The sequence below is a fragment of the Nylanderia fulva genome, unplaced genomic scaffold (assembly GCF_048542155.1).
Source record: "Nylanderia fulva isolate GAGA-0341 unplaced genomic scaffold, ASM4854215v1 Scaffold13, whole genome shotgun sequence".
Taxonomy (NCBI): domain Eukaryota; kingdom Metazoa; phylum Arthropoda; class Insecta; order Hymenoptera; family Formicidae; genus Nylanderia; species Nylanderia fulva.
The window spans coordinates 4,983,523-5,004,255 of record NW_028189518.1 but is presented as its reverse complement, the minus strand read 5'-3'; the positions used below and the strand labels follow the sequence as shown (position 1 = coordinate 5,004,255).

Below are 20,733 nucleotides of genomic sequence, written 5' to 3'. Positions count from 1 at the left end.
AGTTTGCCTGTTTTTTCTGATACTTTTTGGTAATATGTGATTACAAACAAATGTAATTAATTAATTTTTAATTATAATTTTTGAGAAACTCATTTTTTTGAGAAATTATTTTCAGACACTAACAACATCTTGTCTAGATATTAAAATTAGTTTTTAATGCTATAAAATTATGCATTAATATAACGTAAAATGTGTAGAATTATATGACATCCGATATCATTAAGATTTTGACAAATAAATTTATTTAAATGCTACAAAATATTGACAATATTGTTGCAAAATATTGAATTTAAATTACTTTTACATTAATTTTTGGCATAATTATTGCCGCCCATAAAATTATATAAAATTTAATAATAATTATATAAAATTATTATTCAATTACGATCAATTTGCATATAAGTGGGTGTGCGTAAGGTACAGGGAAAGTGTTGGAATATATGTGACTACACTATATATACGCTTGATAGAGCAGACATCCATAGCTAATTCATTCAGTCATATGCTCTGACTTATTGTTACCTGTCATTCCTCTCCTATAATTTATGCACGCGACATGATTGCGTTCCTTTGTCCGTGAATTGTTAATAACTTAGATTTTATATCAAAAGAGTAGTAACGAATTGATATAAACTGTGTATGAAAGTTTAAAAAGTAACAATTAATGAGGCATTTTATATTATTATATGTTATATGCATTATTTCAGATTTAATTTTGAAGGACTTTATATTATATTTAGTAGAATATTATTTTACGACAATTATATAATATTAGATATTAATATATCAATAATAAATGAATTTGTTATTATTCTGATTTTTCATATAATTGATTTTATGTATATTACTTTTGGTAATTCTGTTATAATTAAGTTCAATATATTAACATTTTTGTAATTAATATTTAAAGAAATAATTTGATTGAATTGACATAAAACACATTTCCTTGCAGCAAAATATGCTTTTAGGTGAATAAACAAACGTATCTACATATAATAACATTAATATCTATGCAAAATAATGCATAATGTATACATGCAAAACGGTATATTATGATTTGATCGCAGAATTTGGAAATATCTATAATATGAAGTGTTATGTTCTTATTCCGTTCTTATTGTGCCATGATAGTAATGAATAGTACATGCACACACATCTAATCTTATTATTAATTAAATAATAATTAGAACAAAAGAATTTTATGAAAACTTAAGAAATTTTGGATCACTAATTCTGGATTACTAGCAAAATAAAAATTCATACTTTTATCCAAAAAAGTGCCAAATGTATAATAAAATATTTAAAACACACATTCAATCACAATATAAAAAAATTTTATAAATAATATTGTTCAATTTAATTAACATTTTATGTTTCAGTTTTTAATACGATTAAAATAGTATTTAACATTCAATATTTCACCTTCTTGGAATAATGAATATATGTATACATAAACTATTCATTTATTCACTGATTGCAATAAATTACATTCTCTTACAGGCTGTTGGATATGTATGATCTTCATTTATTAATAGATTTTATTTATTTATTAATTATTTATTTATGTAATTCAGAATTTAATGATTTTTCACATTACTAAATATTTCTAATGTGTGACTTAAACTTTTAATGCTTTTTTCTTTATGCGCTTAAAAAACTTAGGAAAAAATAGTTTTTAACATGCAATTTTAATTAATTTTATCTTTGTGATCATAATGTCATAGGCCTCAAATTGCATTTTACCGTATGTATTAAATTCTACATTTACAAGCATTTCGAATAATCGTACAAATAGCATATATGCATGCAAAAAAATTTCATGATTACTAGCTCTGCCCGACGCAGGCGCAACCCCTTTGTGTTTCATAGATAAAGCGGCGTTATGGTAGCGGAGCTGCCAGTCGCTATGCGCTTGTCCTATAGTGCGTTAACTTTTTTATATTGACCGCTTCGTACGTTAAACCCGCGTCGCGTGTCTACGTGCACGGTTTAATAGTTGATGAACGAGACTGATTAGTATAAAAACGATTCCTATTTTCGATTATAACTATGAGATGGATGAAAGGCGCGTAAACATTTTCACAAATGTATGTGTTATTATCTTGTGTGCTCACATTTCAAAAAATTTTTTTCAAATTGTTATAAAAATTTTATCTTTTTACGCTTAATATGTTATTTTACAAGAGCATGTAATTTTATGTTATACGTGAAACGTGATTGTTATTTGTATCAAAATATATTGTTATATATAATTCTTTTTTTTTCTTTAAAATTATATATTTATTTTATAGATTTTATAATATATATTTCTCTTAAAGTTTCTTTTAAATTAAAGTACGATTATTGTTATAATTAGGTTTTATTCGTTATAGAATGGATATAAGTTCATTAGTTCCGGCAGGTCTTCAAAGTGGGCAAACAGATAGATGCGAGGTTCAAGCGGGATATAATAAGTTTTCGGAAAATTTGCGAAGGTTTACACCACAGGCTATACAGTGCGCCATTTTTTGTGGTGGATCCAGATGCAAGTATGAAAATCCAAAGGCTTGGCCACCTGTCCACATGGCAATACAGAACATATTTTCACATTGGTGTGTGTGTGTGTGTGAGAGCACTATCACTATTTGTTAAATTTTAATAGGATAACAAGAAAACTAAGAAAATAGACAATATAAAATATTGTCAATAAAATAGTTCTTACTTTTTGATAATTTTATAATTTAATAGATAAAATTTGGAGAGAAACCATACCTTTTTAAATAAAAAATAATAAATAAATTCTATTATCTATAATTATAAAACATTATTATTTTTTAACAATTTTAATGTTAGATTAGCATTATTTAGTATTATATTATTGAATTATTGTGTGGAATGCATTTGCTTAAATATATAATATATACATAATTCTAAATGTTTTGAAAAATATAAATATTTATAATATAATATTATTCTCTCTCTGAAAATGTTTATAATTTGTTACATAATTTTTATTGCTAGAGATATGCAATCTATACTAAGGCCTTCTTATTGATGTTCTATCGATACTCAACTGCACCGAAGCCTTATAAATTATGGTTATAATAATCAAATATGTAATGGCCATATTACCATATCCCCTTCGTTGCATCGAGATATGAATAATTAACATAAAAATCAAACTTCTTAAATTGGTTATTACATGTCCAACTAGTATCGAGCAATACCTGTATTACGTTTCGATATAAATGATTCAAATATTTTAGGGTGACTGATGATGTCCTTGCGATGGCACGGCCTAATACCGCTCAGATAATAAAGAAAGATATAATTGCCCAATTTCATGGTTGGAGCATAAAAACTATAATAAACTTGCAAACACCTGGCGAACACGCGAGCTGTGGTGGTCCACTCGAAGAAAGCGGTTTCACATATGATCCCAATCTTTTTATGAAAAATAATAGTAGGTATTAATATTGCTTATTTTATGTAGAACTCAATTTCAGTGCTTATTTATTGTAACTGTATTCCTATTTTATTCATCACCGAGAATAATTTTGGAAAACATGGATTATGATCTTCCAAATATTTTTCGTGATAGATACAAGTCATATGTAAGGTATATATAACTTTTATATAATATAGGTATATAACTTTTATATAATATTAAATATTACATATTTTATAATTATTACTTAATATGATATATATTTACTACGCTACAATATATATGTATACATATATAATATTTATATATTGTGATATATAACGCAATAATAGTAATTATAATGTTTATATTATTTTTTAAAAATGCAACATTTCTTGTTTTTATTTACTTTTACTTATTTTCTACTTAGTTTTAACTTTCATTTATTATGCATTATTTTACGACAATATTTTTTATATTTTTATATTTTATAATGGGCTAATTAAAAAACATATATATTAATATTTTAATAAAAGTCGCTTTCGTGATCATATACATTCCAGATAATATAATATTCCAAAAGTTATTTAATTGTATAAATTGCTCTAACTTTATTGCGTCTCATTTGTATCACAATATGCAAATTGTATATTGATGATAAAGACTGTAATAAAACAGCAAAGAAATTTGATTTTATGCTAATCAAAGTCACTATGATAAAATAAAATGGAGGGAATTCTGACCTTGGTTAAAAGTTCGAATCGCAAAAGCGTCTCTTCCCCATTCCTTAACAACCACTAGCTAGATCGAAGAGCTTCACAATATAACATGCAATGCAGCAAACGCATATATCTATATGGAGAAAGAAAAGCTCCGAAATAGCAGCCGTTGCTATTGCTTATTTCCTCTACCATAGATATATTCAGTATCAAATGTAGTTCCAATTAGCGAATTTGTTGCAGTTTACTATTACAATTTTGCCTTGAAAGATTATGGTGATGCTACAATGGGAAAGCTCCTAGATATGGTCAAGGTTGTGGCCTTCGCTGTGCAAGAAGGAAGAGTGGCCATTCACTGTCATGCTGGTAAATCGATTTTTCACACACAATACACTTGACCTAATTGCATCCCTTATTCCGACTATCATGGCTTTTTGAGTGCACGCTTGTATCAGATGTTTATATATATACATATAGCTACAATGTTATTCGTAATATTTTCTCTTTGATATATTTTTATTCATTAATCCTTTTTCATATTAACTTTATTTATATTTTTATACGAATTTAAATTTATATGAATTTTTATTGGTGCAAATAATGTATATTTTTATCAACATTGCGATCTAAGCAGCGCATAATGTTTATCGTGTATGTATTACCGTGGTACATTGCATGCATACAAAATTGGCTGATGCATATGTGTACCGTGCATTTGAATCTTTACGCTGCACACGCGAACAACTTTTATTAAATATTAAAAAGAAGCAGTAAATATAATAATCTCGATTAAAAACGTACACTGTAAAATTTATAATTTACAGCTAGCAATATATTCAATATGATTTTTATTAATATTTTCATTAATTATTTGATGTTTTTTTTCATAATTTTCTGTCTAGTTACTAAACCAATTTTAATAATTATAGAAGACTAGAATACGAAATCAAAATAAAAATATATAAATTAAAATATGAAAAAAATTCTCCGAATAGTCCTTTATTAAAAATAAAATTGTATACAAAATAATTTTAAAATTTTATACAAAATACTTGAAACATTTTTTCAAAATATATGATTTGAAGCTCTTCTAAAGTGTCTCAACAATTGTTGAATAATTATATGATTTTTGTAGAAAGTAATTGGTTCATAAAAGTTACTGTTAATGTTACCCTATAATTACACAAATAATTATATAATTAGATAAAAAGGTATGATTACTGACGAACTAGTTTCTATTACGTTTCATTTCGCACGTAATTTATTAGCATCACGAACATACATTACCGCAACACAATGAGAGATTTCCTTTCCATTAAAGCACAAACGGGTGAAACGATAAGCGAACTATCGAACGTAACGGTGATATTTTTATACCTACATCACTATATCATGTTCGTTTACATGTTATATGTAAATAGTGTAGACGCGGAAGAAAATATTCAGACATACATCTAAGAAAAATTACATTTGAAAATTAGAGATCTAATCGCGAAGGTCAGCCGTAACAAATTAATTTTTTATGATGCGTAAAAAGAAAAGTTAATTGCCATTTAGATGGGACTATTTATTTTTAAATATATTAATAATGTTTCGTGTGCTTGGTTATATCGAATTAATAAATTGAGACTAATGAAAAATGTGTAATTCCAAATATGCAATTTTAATATAAAGTATGCCATAAAAATTTGAATTTTTATCATGTACTTATTTCAATATATGATAAGTTTCTATAAAATACGAATAAGGTAGGAATAATTCGAAAAAATTTTATTTTATCGGATTTTATTTTTCATTTATTTTAGCAGTTTTTATCAATAATTTTTTAGCAGTTATTAAAAATGTATATCTTAGAATTATGAGATTGTAATTTTTTTACTACATAATCAGATTTAAATTATATTAGACATAATAAAGTAACTTTAGAGGAGCATTTCAGAAAAAACCACGCGCAACAGTTATTAAAATTAAGTGTAGCTGCATAATTGAAAACAAAATTTAAGCAAGAAATTAAGATTTTCTGTTTCATTGCCAAAATATAATATTATGAAATATATAATATTGTAAAGTTATACATTTTTTATTTTAAGTAATAAAATATAATTTTGTTTAAAACTAGATTTATCTCGATACATTTATATTTTCTCTAAAATATTTTTTTTACAAATTTTTAGTCTTTTCGACACAAGTACACATATCGTATTTTTTTATCGAATGTTTAATTGATATGTTTTTATTATATTATATTTAATAATATATATTAATTAATGTATATATTATATTAATATAATATTATATTAATATATAATAGATTAAAATATGAAAAATATATAAGCTCTATTGATTTTATCAATCAATAATTAAAGAGATGTATTTTAGAACCATACCATTATTCAAAGTGGCACTATATAGGATAACTACCCATTTAAATCGATCAATTGATTTTCCCGTAAAGGTTGTTCTACAGATAGTTTAACAATCATAAAAATTAATATTATAGCTCACATTTAGTTAATGAAAGTTACAGGATAATTAATTTGTGACTCTGAAGATATCGCAAAATTAATTGCTCTATTAAAGTATTAATTATTCATAATTATATTCATTCAAGTGCTTTTGACTTCTGCGAAACTGATATATAATGTATTTTAATTCTTTTAACATTTTTTTATTGACATAATTTTGTAAATTTAATAAGATCAACTCCAGCAGAAAAGGATTATTAAATAACAATGCGAATATAATCAAATTAAATTACTTAAGAAATCAAGTTCAATTACGCAGAATTTATTCACATCGATGTTATTGCGCTTTATTATGGCTTGGTTAGAATTCTGTAATTCCAGAAATATAATATGTGCGCATATTACATAACTTTATAAAAAGGAAAATATAAAAGATTCCAATATTTTAATTTACATTAATCAGCCGTATATTATATCATTCAGCAAGTATGTCATTACATACAAATTTTTATTTTCTGCTTCGCAATTATAATTCACAGTTTTTTTATTTTTAATGCTTATACTAATTTATAAAATTTTGCAAATAACGTAGGATCGATAAGGCAATGTTTTATCAATAAAGTGATGACTATAGTTACAATAGTTAACACAGTTAATTAACGTGACTACTCTTAGGAATCTATAATGAGAAATCTTTCAATTCTAATTCTTAAGTTTTAAAAGAGATTGAAGAATGCTTTCACTTATAAATGATGAACTTTTGTTTCAATACGATCTCTTTTTAGATCTTATATAATCTAGAATTATCTAGATCTTATATAATCTAGAAATCGCTCCTCTTTATTTGAGAAAAAGATGATCACAGATTGATAAGCACAGTTTTATTGATTATTTTTGCATATACATATGGTATATAAAAATTTACATAATTTTTATGTTATCTCTTAATTATAATTTTTGGCTATAATTTTTGGCTTATTTTATACAACTTACTTACTTGTATTTGATTAATAAATAAGCAATTTTAGGCCCACAATAAGGAAACATTGTGGAAAGTATTGAACTTTCAGGTCTTGGCAGAACTGGCGTTTTGATCGCGTGCTACCTTATTTACAGTCTTCGTGTGAGGGCAAACGATGCTATAAGATTTGTCCGTATGAAACGCCCGTCCGCTATACAAACACGCGGACAGATACTTTGTATTCAGGAATTCGAGCACTTCGTGCTTCCGCAGATGATAGTATTTCCTTTACACAGTACAACCGGGGATCGCAAACCCTACAGTCTTCAAACATACCTGAAAAAGCAGTACAACATGCTTCATGGATATGAACAGCGGAATTTTAAGCATATTCCAAAAGTACGATGCATTTGCTTTTAATAGTTATGTAACATTATGAACGTTTTTAATGTTTATAATTAAATATTATTTATCTGTATTTAAATTTAGTTTGATGCATTGCATTAAATTTAAATTATATTTTTTGTTTAGAGTGAAAAATGTTGTGTTGGAATTATTCATAAAATCAATTTAAAAATTAAATTATTTTTACAGCTAATTTTTTTGAGGACATACATACGTACATATTTTTAATCTTATAATATTGTTATAAAGTATAAAACAATATTTGTTTTAAAGTTCTCTTATGGCTTACAATAGTATTATATTAATAATATATAAATCCATAAATAATTATTAATGTTTAATTGTTAATTTAATTGTTATAATGGTTATTATTAAAATTATTTTTATTGTTAGACGAGACATACAGTTATCTAATTGCTGAAATTTCTCAGATTATTTTCATTATTTGCGAACGGATACTACAGCTTTGTGATTGCCAAGAAGACAATTCGCCTTCCGAAATTGCATATATAGTCTCTAATGTGCCTTTCACACAGAAATTTATCTGCCACGTGCTGGAAAAATTCCGTGATGGCACGGGCAATATACGGCACTCCTATTCATGGGCGGAATCCCTTACGGACTCATCCTACGAATATTCAAGTGAGAAATATTGCACGCATTAGTAATTAAGTAATCTTATAATATCCAATTAACCTCCATCCGTGCCAGAGATTATCCGATTAAATAACTGAATTATGGTTCGTTATGGCCTACAACTCTATTATACGATATTATAAATCGATCTCTATATTGATCTATATATATAATTTGCAATAATTTTGTTTTTATTAATTTAAACTAAAAGTAAAATATATATATAATATACTATTGTTTTAAACATATTTCTTTATTGCGATTAATTTTAATGTATTTATTGTATACATATATGTACTCTAAAGTATTTAACATGTGTATATGGTATATATGCATATATATATATATATATATATATATATATATATATTTCGAAATATTATATACTATATAAGAAAGTTATATATATTACAGCATCCACTAAAGCTTGCAATAGTAGTCAAGGATCATCTCGGGATACTTGTGATGATATAGGAAGATTGAGCGATGTATTTTGTATGTCACCAGATACTCCTTCCTGTGATTCTATATTTGCAGGTCTCTTATTGACAAATTCAAGATGTTTGATTATTTAATCTATTTTGCTAAAATAGTATGCATATTTGACAGTATGATCTTATGCGACAGGTCTCGACGATAATTGTGTAGACGATGTCCTAGGTGATGGTATTCACGATCAGGATTTATTTGATAATGATTGTTATAAGGAAATTCAGTCACATATGGATTTAAGAAATGTCGCCCGTAATGATTATGAGACGGTGACTGCTGAGGAAGTTATCAAAGCATTTATTAGAAATAGCGCCTCTCTTCCGGATTCTATAAAGAAACGTTTGCATGATTATCAGGTACTTACACGTGTGCATGAGAATATAATTTTTAATGTTATAACATTGCAAATAAATAGAATTATTCACATTCTTCAAACCATACTTTTCATTTATTAATAATGCTCCATACACGATATATATCTCTGTGTTTATAAATATTCTATAATCGTGAATAGTGAATGGCACATGATCTTTATATGCTTTATCTAAAACACGCACATATGTACATATATATGTATTTCTAACTAAATAAATCAGTTTAATGTTTAGTATAGTTAAATCGCAAAATAAATTATGAATTGTACAGTTTTGATTATTATATCATCTACAATTATCTGTGTTGCACATATTAATTAGAAAACTAATACATTATTTCTCTTTCTCTCTTCTAGAAAAAATTAAAATATTTTTTCATCTTTTACATAAGTATTAATAAAACAATTAGTGAAAACGTGATGATATGACATATTTACTCGATAATATTATAATAATAATTAATTTTTAACTACAGTTTTTTATAATATAATGGCACGTTAATAACATTATATATTTATAATACATAATAATACATTAAATATAATAAATATAATATAATAAAATAATAAATAATACATATTTAACAATAGGTTGCATACATTTAATATTATAGTATTATTATTAAAAAAATATTTTTAGAGTGATTTGAATCATCGATGTACTGCCTGGCAACGATTAGAATTGGAAACTAATTTAGAGATATTGTCAACACTGCTGTTCGAATGGCTGGAAAATCTTAAACACCCGCTTCTTGATACTGACAGTCTTAGTTATATTGTCGTGTGGAATTCAAAGCCGCAGAAGTGTCTTGGAAAACTGCCCGTCTGTACAAGATACTTATTAGAATACCTTTTACGATTTGTTACTCGTTTAAGGCCTATGACAACAGAGAGTCAGAGTCTAATTACTAAAAGACTTATGGCAGCTTTGACACAACAAACAATCTGGATTAAAAATTCTTTTCATCCTTCAAGTATGTATTTTTTATTTATAATTATATGTACATTATTATAAATGAAATAGTTAGTTATGTATGTAACATATATTGAAATATCCCTAGCGAGAAATGATGGCCGAATCGATGTCAAATTAGTCGAATCAACGTCAAACCGATTCGACCAATTATTTCTCGGTCGTTCTATTAACCGTGCTAGTTTATAGATCATACATAATTATATATCAAGATAATACAATAGATAGTTTTCAAAAGTAGTATTTGCTCAAAGATGTGTTTAAAGTAAAGTGTGGAATGCTTGTTCTCTACTCATCGTTTCTACATCCTGGTTTGCGACATGTCATGAATACTCAAATATTGATTTATACTACAGTCCACTTTTAGTCTATTTATATTTCAGCATCAATAATCATAGCGTCTTATGACGACAGTAGGCAGATTCATATTCATTATTTTATCGCTGATATTTTCGAAACATCTTGAATTCCAAGATATATTTATAACACAAATTTGGAGATAATGAGAACATTTGCATTTCAGATAAACATTTTCAGAAACTACGACGCGGCACCGCTGGAAAGCTTAATGAATTTTTTATTCGTTTAATGAATTTGATAGAGGAAGTTAACACTCAAGGATTAGACAAGCCTCCATTGACATCTAAATGGGAATTATTATCCAAACATTTGCGTGATATGGATCATCAAAAAAACAACGAATGAGCGTAATACATTTTATATTTAGCATTCTGACGAATTTCTTTCTAATTGCCAACGATGATGTACCCTTCATTTTTTGTTTCATCAGATATGAACTACGAAAAGAAAATAACTTATAATTGATGCAACTTTTATTTATAATATGCTAATTTTCTTGTTTAAAAAAATATAAAAAATTTTTATCTAATAACAACTATAAATAGCTATGCAAACAGGATTTGACATTAAGACCAAAGGGATATAAGAGTATTGTAAATATAATATAAAATATAGTAATAAACAGTAATGAACAGTTTATTACTATACATACATATATCTTATATTAAGACCGATATTACATTTGTCATACAACAAACTTTTTAAACGCATTGATTGGCTGCAATATAGAAAATTTCTTTAGTCTCTATTTTGTATATAGTCAATTAATGTATTTCAAAAGTTTATTGTACAATTGTAATATTGGCCTGATACTGTAAATCATTGCTGTTCTGCTTATAAAAACTTGACAATCGCGCACTGCAATATATTATTTGTAAGCACTGTTAATTTTTTTAAATCTGTGATAATGTTAGAATTGATTTCCAATACTAGCAGCGATTACGCGAATTTCTAGATTGCTTAATTTAATAACTATATATATATATATTATAATACATGGATGCAAAAAATATATTCTTGATTAACTCTGAATGTTAACTATGATAATTCTATAATATTTATTTTTGTAATAAATTACATTATTAAAATTAATACAATAGAAAAAGGCTTTTACACGAGCAAATATGAATGAATATGTATAATTACTGTATTTAAATATAAATTTTACAATAAATTCATGCAAGACGACGTTTCGTCACTTACTTGTGATATTCAGCCTAATAGTCGATAAAGAATAACACACTATTATGGAGATCGAGGCAAAAAATAAAAAAGATATTGAATATTAATTATTACCGACCACCGAAATTAATACGAAGAACATGGACATATTAATATATTTTACATTGCCAACAAGACAACTATAGCTTTAAGATGAAATTTATAGACTGTTATTATATGTAATTGTATTACATTTAGCGATTGAGAAGTCACAAGTAAGTGACGAAACGTCTTGCATGAATTTATTGTAAAATTTATATTTAAATACAGTAATTATACATATTCATCCATATTTGCTCGTGTAAAAGCCTTTTTCTATTGTATTAATTTTCATTTGATACGAGCTTGATTATCACATTGTTATACATTATTAAATTTTATTTTTTTAAATCAAATAACAAATTTAATAAACACATCCTAGTAAGAAATGATCGGTCGAATCAACATCGATTCGACCAATTTGACATCGATTCAACGTCGATTTAATTATCATTTCTCGCTGGAATCATACAATATAAGCAATTTTATTGTATTATAATAAAGGAGAATATTTCAGCCATAGCAGTAGGCACTGATAAAATATTGTATGTACACTCTGCTATTTTCATACAAATGTTGCCATCAGATTACAAAATAATAGACCAAGACACGCATGCTAGGTAATATAAATATTTGAAATGCAGCACGTGTTGAATTATTCGAAATAAGTAGGCTACATTTCAACAGAAATAACAAAATATTAGAGCTTCGCAGAAATACCCTCGCATTTCATTTACAGTAAATTCAGATTTTTTTAAATTAAAAATAATAGCATATTATGTGCCAGCTGATAAAATTCCAACTGTAGATAATATTTTTATTCCTCATCTCGTTTTACCTTTCTGATGCCAAATTTTATATTTAAGCATCAGTATTATAATTTTATGACAAGTTTATAATGTATTATTTTATGATATTTATTATATTGTATTAAATTATATCTCCAATTGTCTATATGTACCATATAAACATATAACATATCAATATTATAATTCAAATTTACCTCCCACAATTAGTATTAAATGTGATCGTCCAAGTCTTATAATTAATTTGATCGCTGTCATTAATGGTGAATCTGATAAATATGTACAATCTAATACATATAATATTCAAAATTACATGCATGATCACATTTGATGTAAGATGTGGTCATAAATGAGAATCTATATATCTTGGCAATAAACAAAATGGATGTTAGAAAAATATTTTTTCTTGTTCAGTAATAGAAGAATTATAGATCGATATAAAATTTTTTAATAATGATAAGTACTTGAAATAATAAAAAGATAATAAAAAGCATTAAAGCGCGCGCGCAGAAAGTGATAACAAGTAGCAAGAAGTGTTTAAGATCCCTTTATTAAATGCATTAACAGGGAATTTGAAAACAGAATTCTTAAAGAGCATAAGGTTCTTGTGTTTTATATATCGCAGTTTTATTAAGTATATACCCTTTCAAGATAATTCTATATTAGCTAGGATCTTAATACTAACGCTTATATCGAACTAGAAAATGCGATTTCGTAAATTCTCTATTTACAGTATGATATAAGTGTTTCCTGCAATCTATATATAGACATATATTCCCTAGATACATTAATTTACGTATATAAATCTCGATACGTCTAATGGGATTATCAAGCATTATACAAACGATATCAGTCTTATACAAAGAAAGTACGGTGAAAATTATAATTTATTGGTACTTACAATTATTACTTTTAATCAACTACTCCTACGCTCCGTCATTACCATTCTCGACGTAAAGAACGGAAGTTGATAAAAACAGTTGAAGAGAACTTGTGCATGGTTTTCTTTCAGTAACACATTTAATTTCTTAGTAAAATCGGTACATTTTTACAAGGCAACTTATCATACAAATACTTAACAAAGTAATTCAGACAATAAACGTTCTAGAAGATTTTGTAATAATTTTTAACTTGTGCCGGCGGTCTCCTATTCGATCGATTATATACGGTCAATTTTCATGAAATGCGTAATTTTTATGAGAACTCGAATTGCGATAACAATCTCCTTGTTTTTTTTTCTTTTTACATAAGTTATTACAAATGATAACGAAAGAACAAAAAAAGTTAAAAAAATGTAGACGCTGAAGAAATAATTTCTAAATTTTTCGATGGCAGATTATAGAGGTATATTTTTTATGTTTTAAAATCATTTAAACATTATTGTAACACGTTTGATTTTCTTGCAAGGGAATACTTTATTTAATGAGAATCAGTATGATGTATTATGTACATATTTTCGTGAGAACGTTAAATAGGACGCGATAAAATTTGTCACACAAGAATATGCCCGTTTCAATCACAGCTGTGCAGTACATTGAAATTGTTATTCGGACATTATATAATTTATGTATAACAATACTTAATTATTCCATAAAATATAATAAACCGTTTATACGTTTATTTTGTCGGCATGTCATACTGCTTTTCTCTACAACAGTTTTACAGTGAAAGATGAAGAATTTGACAAAAAGTTTACAAAGTTTTCTTCTTTCAGGAAAAAGTTTTCCTTCTTTTTTTAATACGATTTGTTTTTCTCTACTATATCTTGATTCACTCATTAAATAAAAATTTGCATCGATTTGGCACAGTTCACGTCGGATACTTCGATCTTATCTGATATATAATTGCAGAGAATCGCCATCGCTATTTATTATATTATCAGAGCAAAATAATAAAATGTTCAAGTGATACATCAGGAGCCGTGATCGCTTATCGGGTTCGTTATCAGTAATTATTTTCGAGCATTTTATCAACAAAGTTCTATACGCGGCACAATGAATAGCTAGAATTTCTAGAGCATTGTGTAAGCAAAATAATGAAATATGAAATCGATTCGTCCGAATACCCATATCGGAATGATCGATCGCAATGCCCGCGTAAATCTAATAAATTCAATTTGCTCTCATTAAAACAAACATAACAAAAAAAAACATTAGTAATAAAGCATCTGTGTGTGTTTAACATTGTCACTATAATACAAAAAGATACAGAAATAGATACGTGTTTGAGCGGAGCTCGCCCAGGACACGTCACGCGACGCGGCGCATGATCGATCAATTAACCGATTATATTTTAATTAATTTTCCAGTCGATAGGCCCGCTCTTTCTTGCGACGTGACAAACGTTTCACCCGGCAAAACGAGAAAATGTCTTCCATCGAGTTATTCTCCCAGGAGGAAAATTTCGTGATCTCGAGTCGAAATTATAAATGCAGACGGGATACGGAATATACGCGTGCACTCACATATATGCAATTACATCCACACACATACACACGTATGTATACGCACGCACAAGCCGCGATATCGGTTCAATCATTCACAAATGACATATGCGCAAATTCCTAATGCCTCGATAATTTTAATTATTTACAGAGGAGTTTTCTCTATATTTTGTATGTGTGTTTGTTGTGTGTGTATATGCGTATATATGTGTATGTATCAAGTTCTTATAATTCATAATACATATAGACTTAGATTATTAATAGTACCATACGCGAAAGCGAGCCCAAACTCGCAAGTTTCATCGGTAAACGAGAGATGTTACCGAACTATTATGGCATTCTGCACAAGTGCACACATACACATACATACTCCCATTCTCTCTCGCTCTTTGTGTTTTTTTCTTTATTCCTTTTATCCGCGCGCGTGTGATTTAATTATTCCTTAACCCTGCAGATTTACATTCAAGACAAGTATATGCATTAGTTTCGTGTTTTAAATTATTCAGCGACAAATTTGTCAAGCCTCATAACGCAGATATGTATGTTTTGTTAATTAAAGTTGGGACTCAATCAATTTTAAATTATTTTTAACTTGGAAAATAAAATAGCTGTTTCCAATTTTGTAATATTTACTTAATCATTCATTGACAAATAATAATATTTAATAATATAAATTGTGACTGTGAACATAAAAAAATGTTTGCTAAATTAAGACTTTAGAATATATATTTTTTCTTGAAAATGATATGAATGATGAAATAATATTTGCAATAAAGTAAATAAAGCGATTTGATGCTATATATGTATTAGAAATATAAAATGTAAAGTCTCTCTTAATAATAGAAATTGCAGAATTGCAGATCGCTGATGGAAAAGATTTACTCGAATTATACATACAAGTTTAGTTGATTTAAATATCGAAAATTTGAAAATATAAAACTCACAATATTTGTATTATATCAATAATATTGCAATCTTCTTATTTTTATTTGATTGTTACAGAAACACTAATCCGTACATTCGCACTGTATTATAGTTTATTTTCCCGAAATAGGATTTGTTTATCTCGATAAACAGAGACGAGATAATTTATCTAAGGTAATAAAATTGAATATTTCCGAATGTCATAGAATATAGAAGTTTATGAAAAAAAAAATTTCACGCCTTGAGAGTCATTATGCGGATGATCTGAATATACGTTGCTATTTTGACAACGCTATTTTAGCATTTGATAAACTCATTGCGAAAATCCATAAACTGCCATACTCTATATATTTTTTTGTATCTTCATTGAAATATTAATATTCATTATTAATCCTGTGTACGCATATACGATAACGTTTAATAAAATTATATTAATTACAACGGAACTCTAAGATTGAATAACTATGATAATAAGTAAACGTGGAAATATAAAGTTCTCTTCTAAACTTGTCTCAAAGAAATTCTCACGATATTTAACAACGCAGCAAAATTACTTAGTTTGAAATGAAATATTCTGTGGCACAAAATATAACTTTGCATTATTTTCCCAAATTGTGCAAATAATAATTTTTCAAATTGCACATAATCGTCTCGCGTTATGACCTAATAAAATACATAATTATACTTTCCATCTCCATCAGTCACTGTGTAAAGATGATATTATAGGCGTTTTACGATGGCAACTAAATCAGCTTCTAAGCACGACAAACATTTATCGTTAAACACATATGGGGATAAAAAAAATACACTGATATCTTAAGACAGATTTGAATTGTCCGTGTTACCGGTAGACTGTGAACAATTCAAAGTATTAGTACCGATATGAGCGCATTTTCTATACTTGTTTTCGAGACCACGCACTCTTTAGAAGAAATCTACTGGCCTCGATTGGTGTGTTTATATAGTAGGACTAGGATTGGACGAGGATTGGGGGAAAAAAGTTTGATGGAGAGGATTATCGACATCTAATTCCTTATAATTTCGATACGTATACGTATTAATATATGTATATATGCATACATAGTGTACTTTATTTATAGACTTCATGTTTAGAGAAGTAGGGAGATCATTAACGTGATACCTTAGCATTTTTTATGTAATATTTTTCCATACATATATCTCAATAGCGTGTGGCACACATTAATTGCCTGTAATTGATCGATATAATATTGATATACAATAGACTTAGCAACCAAAAACGATTTGTAACGTATATATAAGTCCCTTAATTATATATATATTATATGTATATAATTAAATATAGAGGTCTTACTATATCCGTCACGTATCACAGAAGGAAGTGCTAATAACTCTAATATAATCTTCTTGAACGCGCAATGCCTAACAGTTCGAAATTTTATGTTAATTATCCAAAACGTTGAAATACTAGCTTTCAATGCATTGGAACTTGAAAAGCACCATCTCGCCACGGGATGCTGAGTCTATCTTATACCTAATATAATAGAAACGGCCAAGTTAAATACATCGTACAAAAAACTGCTAATATTTGCGTAAGATCTGAAATTTTATCTGTCGTATAATGTAATGTATACGCATATATGTAAATATAAAACGTCGCGTTAGCGATCTTCCCACTTATCCCCGTTCGTAACATTCATCGATCGTCTCGCAGAGCTACGTTCATCTATATCATATATCGTTCTGCATCACGGATTCCTGACCGGCTCGATCGGAAAGTAATTTGAAAGATCGTCGCGCGCGTGTTTGTCGTATCGTAGCGCTCATTTACAAATATCTCGACCGTGTCTCTCGGTTCGAGAGCGTGTTAATTACCGTTTAATGAATACGAAACTACTTACGTTCAACTTTGCTAGACTATACAGAGTGCTACCAACAGTAGCGGACGGGTACGCCGGGACGCATCCGGTCTTGTCACTCGGATGCGATTCTTAGTTTAACTTGTCTGATACTGGGCCTCTTCGAGACGGTAGGACCCGCTTAATCGCGAGAATAGTACTAGCATTGCTCTTCATTCGTCAAAAACGAACGCCTAAACTTAAAGACTAAACTCAGTCGCTCCCGTACGTACCCACCACCACCACCACCACCACGGCTTCATCGATTTATTTCCTAGATTCAATCCCGCCGGACTCTCTGATCGACTCTCTTCTCTGGAAGGAACCGCGCGATGCTTCCTGGCGATTCTCACTTTTTTGTTTATCGACAAATTTGAATCTGAGCTCGTCGAGACAAGCACATTGTCTCTCGCGTCAAACAGTATGTAATATGTTTTCGCAAAGCCACGTAAAGTTTTTTAATTATTCTTTTTTCATTCATTTTATAATTTATTCGCATAATCAAAATAAAAATAATGTTATTGTTTGGAAATATAAAAACATATACAGTAGATTGTATTAATATACATATAGTTAATTTCTCAATTTAACGTAAGAGTTTTATTTGTAGCAAAAATTATATTGCTATCAGTTCGGTGCAACTTAATGCAAAAAAGTTTGAAGATTTATTGATGCATTGCCGAATTACTGCTGTCCGAATTTGATTTATGCACGCATATCGGTATGCATATTCACGCAAATGTATAATCGCGAGGCTACATCGGTTCCTCCGGCGAAGAATACTTTCTGTCATACATACGTGCTCGCCGGTAAGGCGCGCCCTGTGCGCGGTGCCTCACTGTCGTCACATTAATTTCTAATGCAATGTACACGAGAGAGAGATATATGTATATGTATATGTATATATTTATGTATATATCTATTAGAGATATAACCGCGGCTCCGGAACGGAAAAGATCGAGAGGAAAATAAAATACATCGTTGTTCGCAATTGCTTGAGTAAGGATATGGATCGAAGGATCGCTCCCCGAATATCGCCGAGATTTTCACGCTTAACATCATCCGGTGGTACGCTCGTCACTGTCATCATCCATCGTTCAGCGTCTTTTCTCAAACACATTCGCGCTTGCCTCCTTCTCGTTATTTTAAAACCGCGATTGGGGTGTCGCGGTACAGATATGATACGTTGAGGGGGATTCGTACGAAGGAGAAGTGGAGGGGGTGGGTGGTCCTGGGGGGTCTTCATCGTCCTCTTCGCTTCCGTTATTCTCTGCTTCCCATCCTTTCCCTCTTTCTTCTTCTCTCAGCCTACCGTCTTTACTCTAGCCAGAGGGTAGAGTTTCCTCCTCTCATGACCGGAATAAACGGGACATCTTGTACATATCTCGTTTCTACTGGTTTATCACGACGAAGCGATACTACGCCTCGACCTGATCCTCCGGGATCATTATGTCAGGTGCCATCGATAGGTCCTCCGCCATGTCCTCGTCCTGGCCGGAATCGTGACCGTGGCTCTCCGAGTATTCTCTATCGTCCGTCTGATCTTCCTCCGTCTCCTGTTCCATAGGACCGTCCGGTAGCTCGCGCTTTATTAATCTCGTGTGTTTCCCTCCTTCCGGGCTCTGGCTCTCCTGTTTTATGTGCATGGCCGGTTCATCCAGCGGCGACCTGTTGAATCGACGAGACGCGCGAACGCGCGTTGTGTACGCTCATGAGTGAAAAACTTGCGAGTGCCGCGTGTCAGTATATTGACGTATGTATTTCATAGAGCGTGATGCCAACACACGCAAAGCGATATTTTTTTTAGCAACACGTTTCCTGTACCGCGCCGACGAGAGAATAACGATTTCGCTTTTCCGGGATTGTTTCGCTGCTGCGGTTTTAAGCGGTTTGTCAAGCAACGAATAGTTTGTGTTTCGCGAAAGTGAGTCACGAAAACAAGTGGCTTTTTCACGATTTCTGTACCGCGCGCGATGGAATTGTACAAACCGTTCGTAAATATATCCGCGAATGAAAACGAAAAATTCACGGTGTTGAATGAAAAATGAATAATCTAAACGCACGTGATAATATACTTATAAGCTGAAATAATGTTGTAAGAATATAAAAATGTAGATATATGCAGATACGGAAATACGAGTATTTTGTAACGCGAAAGAATCATTACGAGGATTCTAACAACTCTTTGTAAATTTAATAAAATGTATCTATATAGATAAAATATATTTGATAAAACATTCAAAGAAATGAACGAGTTATGCATTTGTATAAATCACTTACATTAAATCATTATGAGGTAACACATGTTCCTTATCGGGACTTGTCGCTGTCGACGTGCACATCGGATTGTTTAAAAATCCCATATTAGACTCCCCGAGCGCCTGAAAATACTCAAATTGCATTAGATGGTTAGTTATTACCGATTTAACACCAAAATCTACTAATATCTAATCACTTAGATATTAGTAATATTTTTTATCAATTTTTAATACATTTATTATCTTATCAAGTATTACAGCAATAAATTTCTAATTAATATAGCTTACTAAAATTTTATTCAAAAACATGAGAGTATGCGAAAATTCGTAAAATCTCTAATCTTCAGAAAAGGGTAATTCATTTAATATTAAATA

The 20,733-nt window shown here is 29.1% G+C and overlaps 2 protein-coding genes across 2 annotated transcripts in view; one reads left to right on the top strand and one right to left on the bottom strand.

Moving 5' to 3' along the window:
- The first annotated feature begins 1,912 nt into the window (after positions 1–1,912).
- LOC146724476 (uncharacterized) lies at positions 1,913–14,382 on the top strand. Its single transcript, XM_085479833.1, has 10 exons — positions 1,913–2,087; positions 2,373–2,591; positions 3,246–3,442; positions 4,369–4,491; positions 7,661–7,950; positions 8,388–8,598; positions 9,007–9,129; positions 9,220–9,440; positions 10,098–10,431; positions 10,954–14,382. The coding sequence occupies exons 2-10, from the start codon at positions 2,374–2,376 to the stop codon at positions 11,133–11,135; spliced, it is 1,899 nt and encodes a 632-aa protein (XP_085335959.1). The 5' UTR covers positions 1,913–2,087; position 2,373; the 3' UTR covers positions 11,136–14,382.
- FoxP (forkhead box transcription factor P) overlaps positions 13,388–20,733 on the bottom strand; it is a 272,069-nt gene continuing 264,723 nt past the window's right edge. Inside the window, 2 exon segments of the mRNA XM_085479832.1 lie at positions 13,388–19,768; positions 20,381–20,481. Coding sequence (XP_085335958.1) covers positions 19,519–19,768; positions 20,381–20,481 — 351 coding nt within the window. The 3' untranslated portion in view covers positions 13,388–19,518.